The sequence below is a fragment of the Rousettus aegyptiacus genome, unplaced genomic scaffold (genome assembly GCF_014176215.1).
Source record: "Rousettus aegyptiacus isolate mRouAeg1 unplaced genomic scaffold, mRouAeg1.p scaffold_m13_p_14, whole genome shotgun sequence".
NCBI lineage: Eukaryota > Metazoa > Chordata > Mammalia > Chiroptera > Pteropodidae > Rousettus > Rousettus aegyptiacus.
In genome coordinates this window covers 44,821,677-44,837,600 of record NW_023416289.1, presented here as the reverse complement: position 1 = coordinate 44,837,600, position 15,924 = coordinate 44,821,677, and the positions used below count along the sequence as shown (strand labels likewise).

At 52.9% G+C, this 15,924-nt stretch overlaps 1 protein-coding gene across 3 annotated transcripts in view; it reads left to right on the top strand.

The window, feature by feature from the left end:
• ZNF541 (zinc finger protein 541) overlaps window positions 1-15,924 on the top strand; it is a 31,869-nt gene that overhangs the window by 4,526 nt on the left and 11,419 nt on the right. For all 3 annotated transcript variants that reach the window (XM_016155451.2, XM_016155452.2, XM_036231746.1), the window contains exons 3-9: window positions 2,339-2,744; window positions 5,882-6,125; window positions 7,907-9,734; window positions 11,437-11,495; window positions 11,763-11,919; window positions 12,114-12,287; window positions 13,218-13,542. In XM_016155451.2, the coding sequence (XP_016010937.2) occupies window positions 2,438-2,744; window positions 5,882-6,125; window positions 7,907-9,734; window positions 11,437-11,495; window positions 11,763-11,919; window positions 12,114-12,287; window positions 13,218-13,542 (3,094 nt within the window). In that variant the 5' untranslated portion in view covers window positions 2,339-2,437. The remainder of the gene's footprint in view (window positions 1-2,338; window positions 2,745-5,881; window positions 6,126-7,906; window positions 9,735-11,436; window positions 11,496-11,762; window positions 11,920-12,113; window positions 12,288-13,217; window positions 13,543-15,924) is intronic.

Below are 15,924 nucleotides of genomic sequence, written 5' to 3'. Positions count from 1 at the left end.
GGCATAAATAAATGATGATAAAACAAGGCATGTGGTCCTAAAGCTTACAGTTCCTGTGCCACTGGAGAGCTGAAATTGGGCTTGCAAATTAAATACAAACAAAGCAACCAAACTAGTGTAATACCTATTGCAAATGTGATACTTAAGTGCTTCTGTGAAGCCAAACCTTTGCAGACTGCCACACTGGGCCCTTGGTGTGCAGCAGGCCCTGTGAGCTCTCAGCTCGCCCATCCATTTTCTCTGTTTGAACTGCAGCAAAACCTCTGTTTGTACCATGATGTCTGTTGCCTTTCAGTTGAGCCCAAAGGCATTATTATGAGCTAAATCCATCTCTAGCCTCTTCTCGCAAGCCTGACGCGATTACAGTTGTCCTTTTTGGCATGTGTGCAGTAAACATGCCCCGAGCATTGAAACCAAATGGCAGGGCTGGGATATAAGGTGGTAATCCAATAATCCAGATATACTGACTTTCTTCTTTGAGATTGTTTCCAAAATGAAAACACAAAACCATAACATTCTTGGAAAGAGTACTTGGACCCTTGGGTATGTTTACCAGGTTCCAGGGGACCACAAACCCTGCCCCACGGGGACAAAAAGGGAGCTCTGTACATAGAAGGTGCTAAAACTTGTTGAATTGAGTCACTCTGTTGACAGAACAAGAGCAAATTCAATATTGGCTGAAGGGGGAGTTTGCCTTACTATCTGGAAAAGGATGTAAATATCGAAAAGCAGCCCTCGGACTCCTGGCTGGGCTGCCCGTGGTGCGACCAGACCAGTGTGTTCTCCAGACTGTGGGAGGAGCAGTTGGGTGGGCACTGGGGAATCCAGAGACTGTCACGTTCCCCCAGCACCTTTTTCTGTTTTTCGGTTTAACTGGCTCAGTGCAGTCTACAGTGTAGTTTATAGGCCATCAGTATTGTGTAGTAGGTAAGAACGCCAGCTCTAGGTTCAGAATATCTGGGTTTGAGATCTGACTCAACTACTCATTAGGTATGGGCTTCGAACAGATCACCTCTCAGAGTCCCTTTCCTGCTCTCCAAGACGGAAGCGACAGTGGAACTGACCTCTGGGTTGCTGCGATGCGTGATTCCATTAATGCAGATGGCGATCTCGGTGTGATACATGGCATGGAGAAGATGCTCAGCATTTTATTTTACAAAATATCGCTTCTTACTAATTTTAAATAATGCTTTATGTGTTGTTAGCTCATTTTTGTTACTGGGAGATGAAGAAATGGGTCCTTTGCCCCTGGAGTACCGAAAGCAGTTTAGAGCAGCACTGTGGAAGAAACTTTAGAATTGACGGAGAAATTCCTTTTGCTTCAGAAAGAATATAAACTTTTACAGCTCACACTCCCTTCTTTGCAATTTAGAAACCCCCAAATCTTGGAGAACATTGAGGCATCTCCAGCTTCGTTTGGTGGCCAGACCTGAACTCACACGTCGCTCCTTTTAGTCGTTATTTAATCCTCTGACCCTGCATAGTTATAGGTGTCCATGCAGAAATAACGGGGGTGACTTAAAATATGGCACATATGTGGATTTACCCTTCTAAATCTACCAGATTCTGAACTCTGAAACTCGTTCGAGTCTCAGAGTTGCGGTACAGGGTCGCAGACCTGTGTTCAGCCTCTCGTTTGAGCTCCCCCAGTGGGCTCCGCGCAGGGACACACAGGCACCATGCGAAACGAGGGCACAGCTATTCCTTACCTCCTAACACAAAACGTTGAAAAACAGCAGGAACTGCCCGCCCAGGAGTCTAGGCCCAAACACCAGTTATTCCAGGAGCCACTAGATGCACCGTCATGGAGTCATCAGCGTTGAGTAAATGTCCAGGTGTGGACAGAATTATTCATAATAGTCAAAAATGGAAACAACCAAATGCCCATCAACAGATGCACAGATGAGGAAGGTGGGGTGCAGCCGGGCAGCGTGGTGCTGCTCAGCCCTGGGAAGGGGCGAGGCAATGGCACGCGCCCTGCCGTGGCTGCACCTTGAAAACACTGCGCTTAGTGAGAGGAGCCTTTTTGGTTGAAAAACTGGACAGTTTGGATATTATATTATCTTTATACCTGGAGAAAGAGGTTAGTTCAGTCCCCTGTGTCGCCAGAAGTCCTTTCACTTATTCTTTACAACTACCTTATGATAGAATTACTCTTATGCCCAATTTACAGATGAAACTGGGCTCATGGAACTTAAGTGACGTGCCCAGGGTCACATGGCTGTTCAGAGGCAGAGAACAGACACGTATACAGGTCTGTCTGAATTGCAAGTCCCTGATCTATCCGCCACGCCATGTCACCAACTTATAATGTCGATTTTTCTTTGCTCCTTTTCAGGAATTAGACGCTACCAAGGGTAGTCCCGGCACTCGGCTCCATACGCGGCTTCGCTCGTCCAGAGAGTAGCTTTTGGCCAGGACCAGGCAGCAGAGAGCCATGGACCAGTACAGCCTTGGGGACGAGGGTGCCCTTCCATCAGAGATGCATCTCCCTTCATTTTCTGAGAGCCAGGGACTCAACTGTAGTGACACCCTCAACCGGGATCTGGGCCCCAGCACGCGAGACCTGCTCTATGCCGGCCTGAGTGGCTTGGACCTGGACTCCAGTCTCCCAACGCCTGAGGTGCCCAATGAGGTGCTGGAGGACAACTTGGATGCCCTGTCCCTCTACTCGGGGAAGGACAGTGACTCCATGAAGCTGCTAGAGGAGTATGCCGACCCAGAGTCTCAGACGTCCTTGCAAGGTGAGGCTGTCCACCGGGGTCCAAGGGCTGGGTGGGAAGCTGGGGTCATGTCTGTACGGATCGGTTAGGAATACGTCTCTTCCACAGGTAAATAGGGAAAGAGTTACTTTTTTCCTCCTTGGGAATCGTTCCCAAGTTCCTAGTCAAGGAGACTGAACCCTGATGTCGAGGAGTAATGTTGACAAACTCGGGTGCTGGGGATCTGTCCTGTCCTCCCGCATGGTGCGAGCAGACCTTCGGGTTCATGGGGGACTTTTCCACCCATCACCACATCGATGATACTCTTTACATTTCTAGAATGATCTGCTTCTCAGTTGTCGAACCTCTCCAAGCATCCTCACCCGTAAAGTCAGGCGATGATAATCCCCCCTGTCCCCCCAACCCCCAGCCCAGAGTAACATCAGTAAGAGGTAAAAGAAGAAACAAATGTAAAAACACTTTGTAGACAGTAAAGCACTGGAGCGATAACAGTTGTTTCCACCCATATTGTCAGAACTAACCTCAGCCGGTCCATTGATTCAGTTCCGAATCTTTCTCTTCAGCAGTGCAGGAGCAGAGCGGGGATTCTCGGAATCGCTAGAGACCCTGGTTAGGCCTCCTTCTGCCTTCAGGCTTCCCCCATAAGATACATCCAGTTTCTGTTTCCGACCTTCTTGCTAGGTCCCTGGGCAGGTCACCTGGCGGGGTCAGCCGGGCTAGAGGTCTTTGGTACTTGTGGCCACAGCTCGTGCGCAGAGGGCCGCTCTGAAGCCACCCTACTAAATAGATACAATGCTGGTTGGAGTAAGTAGCTCAAGGGCTGTCCTTGGCCACCACGGAAACCTGAGTCCCTACTCCACAGAGGGTGTGGTAGACAGGGCGTTCAGCTCATCACCGTGTAGGAACAGTGGCTAAACGTGAAATCCTAGGTTCATCGGGCATCTGCAGTGTTGGAGGCACTGCGCCAGGCCTTTGGGTCCGGTGATTCTGGGTCTCCCAGGCCACGGAAATTGCCTGGAAAATGCTGGTCATGCAGATATGGGTATGTTTTACTGGGCAGAAAAATTGTAGCTTCCACCAGATTTTCACAGGAGTCTGTACACCCCACTGCCCAAATGTTACAAATCATCAATTTGACTTTTCCTAATTTGTTTTAAACTTGAATTTTTTAATCTTATTTTTTAAAAAAAGGAATCCACTAACATTAACCTTTAACTCTTTACACTTCTCTACCTTAAATTCGGGTCCCTGGAAATACGTATGCTTATCTTATTTTTTTTTTAATTAGAAAAGTAATATATATATATTTATTTAAAGAAGACTAAGAAAAGTAATAACAAGAAAAATTCCTAGCCTGGCTCCCACACAATGATTTTTAAAAACATGGGTGAAGTCACTCAGAAAACATGGCTTAACAGTCGTATTAAGTGTATAGTTCTACTCGAAGTTTTTAAAACTTAGTGAATTCATTTTCTTACGTGAAGGTAGAGTCTTTAGTGGTGATGGTAACAGTTGTTCCATTGCATTGTTTGACCATATTCTTGCTCATTAGATTGTTATAGTGTTTCTGTGAACAACTTTTTCCACATGGGGTTTGAACACATTCCTCCGAGTAGATTTGCCTGTCAGAGAATATGCAGCTTTAGAGTCTTATAAGAGTGCCTTCTGGGAGGATCAAGTGGCTTTCAGGCCAGGGACTCTACCTATTTTTCAGTGTTCTTGCCAATTTTTCAAATAACGTTTTATTTTCTATAATAGTTGCTTTAATGAACATTTTAAAAGTAACTTAGTGAGGCCAGGGGTTTCCTTGAGGGAGTCCTGTTTGTCCTCATTTCAACTGTTGGAATCATTGATCACTTGTCACAGTTATTTCTCATGTGGAGAAGATGCAGGTCGGGCAAGTTAAGAGACAGATGGCCCACAGCCAAAGGCAGAGTTGGAACAAGAGTCTGGTTCCTTCCTGCTGTGTCTCTCACGCTGCGTCTCAGCAGCAGAGAATTGGCGTTTGGGGTCCTTTAGTGCAGTTCCTCCCCACACTTTCCCTGGCCTGTTGGGTTTGTGGATCCCACCTCTGCAGCATCCTGGACCAATGGCGATTTCTAAACTTGCCATCTCATAATGCAGCCTGATCCATCGTGAGGACCAATCTAAGGGATAGAAAAGTCTCCGATGAGTCATCCATCCCCTCAACAGTTACTGAGCGCCTTGCCTACCAGTGCTGGTGGGGAGTCCAGGAGCTGGGAGCATGGCGGCGAGCCCGCAGAGTCCCCACGTCTGTGACCTTCACACCTTCTAGTGATTTGACATCGGCCTCCCTTTACTCTTTTGTCCAGCTCTGTCCCTCAGAGCAACACAGAACCTTCACCTCTTCCTCCGATGACGTAGTCCATAAAATAGCTTTCATCATTTTACCCACGGGAAACAGGAAATGTGGAAAATACCCCCCCACACACACACAAGAAGAGGAAGATAAAAATGATCCGTAACCCTACCAGTCCATTCTGATTTCTGAATGAAGTTATTTTTCGTTCTCTAAGACTAGCACAGTTCTGTTTTGCAACAGGCTGCTTTTTTCTCAGTAGTGTGGTGTGAGCATCTTTTCGTGTCAGCAAATACTTTTCTACAGTTTTATCACAAACGCTGGTGTCGGAGACCATCTAAACCTTAACGCAGCGCACGCCCTCCTGTGCGATGACGTCGGGAGGTTTCTAACCACTCAGCAGGGACAGCGGGGCTGCGTCCACTCCCTCCCCGCGGACCCTAGGCGAATCTGCGTTCCGGTCCTTACTTTTAAAACTGGCTGGGAGAAAGGCTTCCCGCTTATCTAAGGTGTTAGATTACATATTCTGGAGTGCCCTTGACGATAGTCACAAAGCCCCGCCTATCTCGGCCCCTCTGACCTGGGAGAGCTTCAGACGGCGGCTGCCATGGGAATGCGGCACCAAGACGGGGCGCCTCCCGCCAGCAGGGCCTGGTCGGGGGGAGCAAGGGTCCTTCTCTCCCCGGCCCGCCCCGAGCGAGCCCTGCTTTCTCTGCTGGCAAAGCTGCCGACGCTGCAGAGAGCCCTCGCCCACTCTCCGCAAGTCCGCGGTGGTTCTGAGCTGCAGGTGCTTTCACTTCCCCAGGTGTCTGTAACCTGCGCTTTCTCCTCTGTTTAGACCTGGGGCTGGGCGCGCTTAAGGTGCCCAAAGAGGCCGACGACGGAGGCAGGGCCGCCTCGGGGAGCGCGAGGAAGGGGAAGCGGCAGCACGCGTCCCCGCAGAGCGCGCTCCTGGACTGCAGTCTCTGTGGCAAGGTGTTCAGCAGCGCCAGCTCACTCAGCAAGCACTACCTGACGCACAGCCAGGAGCGGAAGCACGTCTGCAAAGTGTGCAGCAAGGCCTTCAAGCGGCAGGACCACCTGTACGTAGTGCGCGCCTGCGGGGGGCCGGTGGGGAGCCGGCGCCTTCCTGTGTCCCCACCACAGCCGGCTTCCCTGCCGCCCGCGCCCCAGCCGCTGTCCCCTGCGCTTAGCCCAGGACTCGCTCTCTTACACCGCAGTGCCCCGGCCGGGGCCCAGGCTGCCCTGCATGGGTCACTTTTCCGAGCCCCCAGATTCACACCAGAGAGGACAGGGCCGCTGCCATCCGCAGCCCGGACCCCTGTGGGTTAAAGACACCTACTGGCTCCCTCCTGAGGCGTTCAGCCTGCGGGGGTGGGGTGGTCTGGGCTGACCGAGGAGGATTCGGAGTCCTCCGTGCATGTTCTGCCCAAGGAGCACGAACGAGTCTGTGTCCCACGAGAAATATGTATAGAGATAACAAGGGGACAGGAGTTTCGAAATTTCGGTTTCTATGGCAACAGAGCATTAACTCCTGTTTTCCTTTTTTAACTCCTTTTTTTATTATTTTGTATTCTTATTTTTAACGCCTACAGCACCTGGTCTTCCAGGTGGTCTCCCATCCAAGTACAGGCCTGACCCTGCTTAGCTTCCAAGATCAGACAGGATCAGGCACGTTCAGGGTGGCTTGGCCATAGACTAACTCCTTCTTAAAACAGTTTTTTAAATTCTCGATTTAAAAAAGAACTTCCATTATAAGAGTTAGGAGGATTCATTTTCTTCTTAACGTCTTGGAAATGATAAGCTTTTCTAGCTGGTAAGAAAGGACACACAGACTTTTCTCAAACCAAGAAACTCTCAAGTGGGAACTGACAGGCTCTCATGTTTTATGTGCTCCCAACCGCTGTTGGCGCCTTGACGGAGCCATTCCTGACCTCATCCCCTCACCACCCCAACCCAGGGAAAGAAGGGGTTCGCCCATGTCGCAAGGTGGTAACGGTTCAGACTAGAAATGGGGTCTCCCAACTAGAAACGGGGTCCCCCGATTCCTTCTCTGCCGCTTCCCTCAGGCGAGGCCAAGGCTCAGCCTCTGGGGAAGGACTCTGTTATTTATCCGCCAAACCCACATGTCCCGTGGGAAACTGTCCAGCGTAGGGCTGCTGGGCCCTCGAGTGTGATTGCGCGTGTGGTTATATTTCTAATATATCGATGTGGATATAAGTAAGTATATCATAAGCCATAAATATTTGTATCCATTTATATCGGCCGAAATTATAGGCACATTGGCTGTTTTCCAGAAAGTTTTTGCTGATTGGACAGCTGTAAATCTTTTATTTTTGTGGTGGTAGCTGTCCCCTTAGCAGAGTCCCATGGTGAGGCACAGATGCCTTTGTTAAAGGGAGGGTCACCTGCCATCAGCATCTGCTTCTCAGGGGTGCTACCGGAGGCTGTTTGAAAAACCGGTTCCATAAGCCGGTAGGTCTGAGAAACATGAAGTTAGAAGCCTGTCTCCCCATCTGCGCGTGGCTCTTCAGATTTGCCTGTGTACACTGTGACCCTCCTAGGAACACAGAGCGTTTTTTGAAAACTTGTTTGCTAGCTGAGCCCACGTCCTTGGGGAGCAGCTCTGGAGGACTGGAGCTCCTTGGGAACCCGCTTTGGGGACCCCTAGCCTGGCCTCCACTGGTTTTTTTCTTCTGAGATAAGAGGTTGCTTAAAGGCAGGGGGAGGGGCAACCCTTCCAGATTGCTGCTTCTATAGGGGGCTGAGCGCAGTCTCTGGATTGCGGGGCCCACGGGGACCCCTTGGCGAGAGGCCGAGCTGAGCCCGCTGACAGCCACCCACCCCCCCTGTGTGGCTGCAGGACCGGGCACATGCTCACGCACCAGAAGACCAAGCCCTTCGTGTGCATCCAGCAGGGCTGCAGCAAGAGCTACTGTGACTACCGCTCCCTGCGCCGGCACCATGAGGTGCAGCACGGCCTGTGCATCCTGCGGGAGGCCCCGGTGGACGACGATGCCTGCGGGGAGCCCCCCCATGCCCACGAGGTGCCCGGTGGCCCGCGGGCTCTGGCACCCCCAGAAGCCAGGTCCCCCAGCTCCCTCCTGCCCAACAGAGACCTCCTGCGCTGTATCGTGAGCAGCATCGTGCACCAGAAGGTCCCGTCCCCTGGCCCGACCCCAGCGGGGCCTTCCGATGGCGAGGGGAGGAGCACGGCCTGTCCCTGCCCACCCTCCTCAGGGTCCTGTACCCCCATGGCCCCGGCAGCCCTTGGAGTTGAGGTCTCCGAGGACCCGCGTCCCCCACGGAAGGAGCCCGTCCCTGACACGTTTGTGACTGTCCACTCCAGAGCAGCAGAGAACAGTGGCCCCGAGCCGGCGGAGCCTGAGCCGCCACTGCTGCAGCTCCCGTCCACCCTGGAGGGCTGGCCAGAGGCTGGCCCCCTGCCTGCCTGTCTGCCCCTGTTCCGGGGCCAGACAGTCCCTGCCAGTTCCCAGCCACCCAGCCACAGCTTCCAGTGGCTCCGGAACCTGCCAGGCTGCCCCAAGAGCAAGGGGAACAACGTGTTCGTGGTCCACAAGCCACCCGCAGCACCGTGCCGGGAGGGTCCGGAGTCTGGCTCCGGACCTAGCAGTGCCTCCCCCTTGGGGGAGCCGTCACCTGGCTCAGGCCCCAGCCTGGAAGACAACCTGCCCTTCCCTCTGCCACTTCCGAAGGTGCCCGGGGAGGCCTTGGGTGAACCCAGACATGCCGGTGGGGAGGATGACCCCTGGGCTTCCAAGAAGAGCAGGTTTGACTGCGAGGCTTTCCCGCGGCAGAGCCCCAGGGAGCCTGGCCTGCAGGATGGCCAAAAGCCGGGTGGGCTCCCCTCAGACGCCACACCACTCCTCCGGCAGCTGTTCCTGAAGCCGCAGGAGCCTCTGATGAGCCCCGAGCAAATGCAGGTGTTCCAGATGTTCGCCAAGCCCCAGCGGGCCTTCTCCCATGCCCAGGTGGCATCCGCGGCCTCCCAGCTCCCCACACCCGAGGGCAAGCAGGCCGCCCTGAAGCCGCTGCAGGGGCCCTGGCCTCCGCAGCCCTCACCGCTGGCGCCCAGCGTGGATTCGCTCCATGCTGGCCCTGGAGCCCTGGAGCCAGAGGGGTCCCCAGCCCGCAGGAGAAAAGCTGCGCCCGTGTTCCCCAGAGAGGCCTCTCCTGGCAGCTCCAGACGAGACTTGAAAGGAGGACCGAAGGTGGCCCCGATCCCGCCGTCCCTCCCAGGGTCATCCCTGGACCCTCCGAGGAATCCAGACATCACCTCTCTGGCCAAGCAGCTGAGATCTGTGAAAGGGACCTTGGACCTAGGGGACATCTTCTCCCCTGGGGGCCCACGGCAGACCCAGTTAGGTGGGGACGAGCCATCTGGAATCCAGGTCCCCGGGAAGCAGGCCCAGGCTGATAATGGCACAGCTTCAGGGGCCGCGAAAGGGGAGAAGGGCCCCGCCTGCTCTCGGGCCGGAGGCTACCGGCTCTTCTCCAGCCACCCCAGGGCCCAGCGCTTCTCTGGCTTCCGGAAGGAGAAGGTGAAAATGGACATGTGCTGCACCGCCTCTCCCAGCCAGGTAGCCATGGCCTCCTTCTCATCGGCCGGGCCTCCAGGGGACCCCCCGCGGGACTCAAAGTCCAAGCTGACGATATTCAACAGGATCCAGGTACCAGAGCCCCCTCTCATGGGACGCGACCGCACGGCAGGCGAGCGCCTTGCTCGTGCCTTGTCTCTGCATTGCTTAGTCGTCCAGGCATGTCACTGAGTCTCCGTGGGTCCTCAGATGTAGTTTCACAGAGGGGCAAGTGGAGGTTTAGAGAAACTGTGGTTTCTGCCGTCACCCTGCCCCCCCGATAAAGAACTAGGGCTTTCACAGACTTGTCACGGATGCTTCTGATGCTTCGTGTCGTGTTGTTTCTTCACTAATCTGTTTCTGCTTGTTTTCGCCTTTCACTTCCTGTCGGATTTGGCCCCTAAATTCTTCAGAGGCTGTAAGGGGAGAGCTCGCTGTCCTGTGTGCATGCCTGTGTGCAGTCTGTGTCTTCTGTGGCCGTGAGTCACGGGTCCCCAAGTCCGGCCTCCCCAGGCCCTGCTGTGAGCCTGGTGCATCAGCTTGGCTCTTCCCACACTGCATCCACGAGGTCCTGGGCCCAGACAGGCTGCCCCTGCTCTCCGCGACATGCTTAGGCCCGGCACCCTTCCTGTCACACTACTACACGTGCTGCTGCTTTTTCACCTAATGCTTTGATATTCACATATTATCCAGTTTACTACTTTGAAGCATACCTTGATGGTTTTCCATGTAGTCACAGGGTCACGCATCCATCCCCACTCTCTACCAGAACATTTTTACCTCCGAAAGAAACCTCACATCCTTAGTTGTCACCCCTAATCTCCCCATTCCTCCCAGCCCCCTACAACCATGAATCTACCTTCTAGCTCTATAGATTTGCCTGTTCTGGACATTTCATAGAATTGGAACACACACTCCATGGCTTTTTGTGACTGGCTTCTTATACTTACCATAATATTTTCCAAGTTCGTGCATTTTGTAGCATGGATCAGAACTTTATTCTTTTTCGTGGGTGAGTAATATTTCTTTGGGTACATCACGTTTGTTCACCATTTGATGGACGTCTGGGTTGTTTCTACTTACTGGCCACTGTAAGTAGCGCCGCTGTCAGGAATATTTACATGTGGGTTTTTGTGTGGATATGCGTTTTCATTTTTCTTGGGAACTACCCAGGAGAGGACTTCGGGTCACACGGTGACTCTGTTGAGCCATTTAGGGGACCGCCAGGTTGCTTTCCCAGGCAGCTGCAGCATGTCGCAGCCCCTCCCGCAGTGCGTGAGGGTTCCAGCTCCCCCGCCCTTTCCCACCCCTGCCGTCCAGTTCATGTCCCAGGCGGGGTGTGGCGGTCTCTCTTCACGGCTGATCCGCATTGCTCTGAAGCCTAGTGGCATTGAGTGTCTTTCCATGTTCTTATCGGCCACACATATGCCCTCTTTGGTTCAGTGTCTATTTAGATCCTTCGCCCGTTTCCAGATTGGGTTGTTTGATTTCTTATGTTTGAGCTGTATTACGAATGTCAGTCTTCTATCGGAGATACGTGACATGCCACAGTGGGTCTCATTCTGTGAGTGTCTTTTCACTTTCTTGATGGTACTCTTTGAAGCACAGTGGTTTTAAGTTTTGACAAAGTCCACTTTATCAGTTCTGTCTTTTGTGTTGGTGTCATCCAAGAAACTGTTGTCTAATTTGAGGTCACAAAGAATTATACCTGTGTTTTCTTCTAAGCGTCTTATAGCTTTAGCTCTTGCAATACCTCATTTCTCACATGTCGGCTCAGGTATATTTTTACCTTCAGGGTGGAAATATCTACAGGCTCCCCCATCCGATGAAGGAGGAGAACATGGCGGGTGGATGGTAAGTTCCGGAGCCCATCCCGTCCCGTGCCCCACCGTGGGGAGCACAACCCCTGAGGGGTCCTCTGCTGCCCCTGGGAGCGTGAGCCCTGGTTGCTTCTGTCCAGAAGAGGCCTGCACCAGGCCCTGGAGAACTGGGGCGTCCTCTCCATTTCTTAAGGTTCATCTAGAGTTGTCAGGGGATCAGACTTTGAAAAGAAAAAGGCAAACAGAAAAAGCCAGCGATGGGGACGGAGTCCCTCCTGCCATGTCTCCCCTCTCCCCGCAGTACCCAGCAGAACGGGGGCCCCGGTGACTGGGCGGAATCGAGGGGTACTTTTATCTGCAAGAACTGCAGCCAGATGTTCTACACGGAGAAGGGGCTAGGCAGCCACATGTGCTTCCACAGCGACCAGTGGCCGTCGCCGCGAACGAAGCAGGAGCAGGTGAAGGGGCGCACGCAGCAGGCTCTGTGCTTGCAGGGTTTCCGAAGGCTTCGGGGTGCCATTTACCTCAGGATCGAGAAGTTTTCCACCCTCTGCGGGGAGCTTGGGGGGGCTTCGGGCGATGGGGGTCGGAACGTCCGGCTAGAGCCACCCTTCCGCTCCTGCCCACCGTTTCTCTTACTCTCTGCATTTAGGTGTTTGGCACAGAGTTTTGCAAGCCACTGAGACAGGCGCCGAGGCCAGACGGGGACGGGCAGAGTCCCCCAGGAGCCAAGAAATCCTTGGACAGCCCAGCCGCGGCCCCTTTGGAAGTCTCCGTGTCAGTGCCTGTGGCCCCGGCACACCGGCCCCTGGGGAGCACAGCTAAGGTGGGTGCTGGCCAGTCCACGTCCTTCCCCGTTCCCCCCAACCCCCTGCCAGTGGAAGCTGTGGGGAAAGCCACAAAGATCCTGACCCCAGGGGAGGGTGGTTTGCACATTCAGTTCATTCATTTGACATCCACTGAGTTTCCTCTGTGTCCCGTCTTGTGCTGGCAGTGGTGACCACAATAACCCCTGCCCTGCCTCCTGGGGCCCCCAGACCAGTGGAGTAGACAGACCCGTCCCCAGACAGTGATGACCCAGAGTGGGTAGGCTGGGAGGGGGAGCAGAGGGAGCTGTGGAGCCCCGAGAGGGCACCAGAGACACCCAGCCTGAGGGGAGCAGGGGGAACTTCCTGGAGGAGGAGCTGTCGAGGCTGAGGCCTAGAGGATGAGGAGAAGTGAGACTGGTGGAGGGGAGGGGAGAGTGTGAGGAGGTAAGGGCGGCGTCCATCTTTTCACCCGTCCTGGAGGAGTCTGCCCAGGGACGTTCGTGCCGGGCTCTGGGACGGAGCATGGGCCCCTTCGCTCATCTCACAGGAGTCGTTGTTGCTTGGAGGGACCAGTTTTTCACTTTGTCACACTGTGACCCTGCGCCTTGGGCCCCACTCTTCGGTTGGGCTCCTGCCCTTTGAGTTCCGGACAGCCAGAGCTGCCTCCCATGTTTCCCAGACCCCCTGGATCGGGGCCTCTCCATGGACTGTTGGTGCATGCGGAGGCTCCAGCCTTGAATGTTGCCAGGCGGAGGCTCAGGGGTCCGGCTCAGGAAGGGTGGCCCTTGCCCAGCCTCCTTTGCTGGTGCTGTGGGCGCGCAGGTCACATCTCCTCCTGTCGCCACAGTCAGTTTCCTTTCCCCACTCTCATGCCTCCTTGAAGACCTGGCCATGCGGCGGGTGACCTCAGGTGGCCCCTTGTGGTTCTGAGCTCTCTTCTTCTCCAGGGACAAGAGAAAGACATGGAAGAGAGAGACAGCAAGGAGAGCAGCCAACACAGGAAGCGGAAGAAGCGTCCCCAGCCCAAGGCGCTATTCGCACCCCCGGCCCCCTCCGCGTTTGGGGACCCGGGCCCGGGAAGAGGCCACCAGAGCTGCCTGAGGTCTCCGGTGTTCCTGGTGGACCGCCTGCTGAAGGGGTTATTCCAGTGCCCCCCCTACACGCCGCCCCCCATGCTCAGCCCCATCCGGGAGGGGTCCGGGCTGTATTTCAGCACGCTCTGCTGCACGGTGGCTCAGGTGGGCCCTGACAGACTCACCAGCACCATGCTTGGTGAGTGAGGCCTCTGGCCACCTCTGATGTGCACGGCAGGCCTCCTGGGGACCAGACCCCCCTGACCCCACCACCATAGCATTCGTTCCAGAGTCTCCTGCCTGCGGCTGTCGGGTCTGTGGGGCCTGTTGCTGTTCGTAGGTCTCCTGAGACCCCCAGGGACTGGCAGCCTTCTAGCTGCAGGCCAGGAGGAGATACAGAGGCCTTGAGCCCCACCAGCCCCCCACCGCCCTGCCCTGCACCCTCTCTAGCAGCCTCGTCAGGGGTTAATTCACATGCTGAGGGAATCCCCACCTGCAGTGCCCAGTGGCCTATAGCAGACTCACGGGGCATGCCTCCATCATGGCCAGCTCTAGAGCATTTTTGTCAGCCCAGGAGCCCCCATCACGCCCCCACAGCCCCCATCTCCCAAGCCCCAGGAAACTACTGGTCACTTTCTCCTTGCTCTGTGGACTTGCCTGATCTGGACGTTTTGTACGATTGGGGTCATGATACACAACAATTTACGTCTAGGTGATTCACTTGGCATGACGTTTTTCAGGTCCGTCCGTGTTGCAGCACGGGTCAGTGCCTCCGTTCCCTTCATGGTCAATGACATCCCGTCCTCTGCATGGACTGCATTTTACTTATCCATTCGTCATTTGATAGGCATTCAGGTTGTTTCTAGTTTTTGGCTATTCCAAGTAACACTGCTACAAACATTCACGTACAAGCATGTGTGTGGACGTATGTTTTCATGTCTCCCGAGTAGACACCCAGGAGCAGGACTGCAGGTCACATGGTAGCTCTGTCTGACACCGAAGGCTGCTTTCTGCTCCCTGCCCAGCTTCCCCACACCCTCGCCAATCCCATTCGCAGCCTTTTCTATTTTCACTGAACTTCCGGATACCAAGTGGAACCTTAACTTGCATTTCCCTGATGCTGGCTGAGGATGCCGGGCATCTGTGTGTGTACTTACTGCCCACTTGTATGTCTTCTTAGGAGAACTGTCTTCTCAGATCCTTTGCCTGCTCAGAATGTTGAGTTGTAATCTTTTAAGTATGAAGTTGCAGGAGTTCCTTGTATATTCTGGATTCCAGCCCTTTACCAAACATATAATTTTCCTGCAAATATTCTATCCCATTTTGTGGGTTCTCTTTTTATTATATTTATGGTAATGTTTGCAGCACAAAAGTTTATTTTAATTTTGATGAAGCACAGCTTATTTTTCCTCTTGTCACTTGTACTTTTCGTGTCGTGTCTAATGTTTCACCTGACCGAAGGTCACGAAGATTCTCGCCCATGTGTTCCTCTGAGAGTTTTACCTTTTTAAGTCTTAGGCTTGCGACGTAGGGGTCCAAACCCACTCTTTTGTATGTGGGGTTCACTTCTTCCAGCACCATTAGTTGAAAAGACCTTTTTCCATTGAATTGTGTCGCACCCTTGTTGAAAATCTACTGACCTTAAGTGATTTGAGGTTTTTTCCTTCTTTTTTAATAGACATTCACATCCCTCTCAGCTGCGTGTTGTAAGTTCTAGCATGTTATCGTCTTGTTTTCACTCCTCTCAGAGTATTTTCTAATTTCCCTTTGACTTCCCTTTTGGTACATTGATTATTAAGGCGTGTGTTGTTTAATTCCTACATATTTGTAAATTTCCCAAATCGCCTTCTTTTATTGATTTCTAACTCCGTTGTGATCAGAGAACACACTCTGTGTGAATTCAGTCCTTCCGAATTTATCGAGCATGTTCCCTGGGCCAGAGTACAATCCATGTGCACCTGACGTGAGCGTGTGTTCTCCCGATGTGGGGTGGGATGCTCCAGATGTCTGAGTGTCCAGATACAGTGTTCATCTCCTCTTTCCTTGTTGCTCTTCTGTCTAGCTGTCCTATCCATTATCGAAAGTATTGAAATCTCCAAGCTTTATTTTTCCATTGTATATTTCATCCTTCGATTCCATTAGTATTTTCTTCCTGTATTTTTAGGCTCTGTTTTTAGGGGCATACATGTTTATAATTGTCATCTTTCCGATGGCTTGAATTTTTTTCATTGTGACATGATTGCAATATCGCTTATCCTCATTGTGATAATGTTGTCACATCTAGTGATATTTTTTGTCTTCGAGTCTAATTTGTCTGACGTTAGGATAGCTGTTTCATCTCTTTCATGGTGGTTGTTTGTTGCAGTTCTATTTTTCTGTCTCGTACTTTCACCCTATTGTGTCTTTGAAAATACAGCATGTCTCCTGTAGACAGCATTAGCTGGAGCATATGTTTTAAATCCAGTCTGACACACTCCGCCTTTTGACTAGTTTGTTTAATCCATTCTCATTTAATGTTATCTTGGTGCGGTTGGATTTACACCTGCCATTTTACTTCGTGTTTATCCTACTTGGAGTTTAT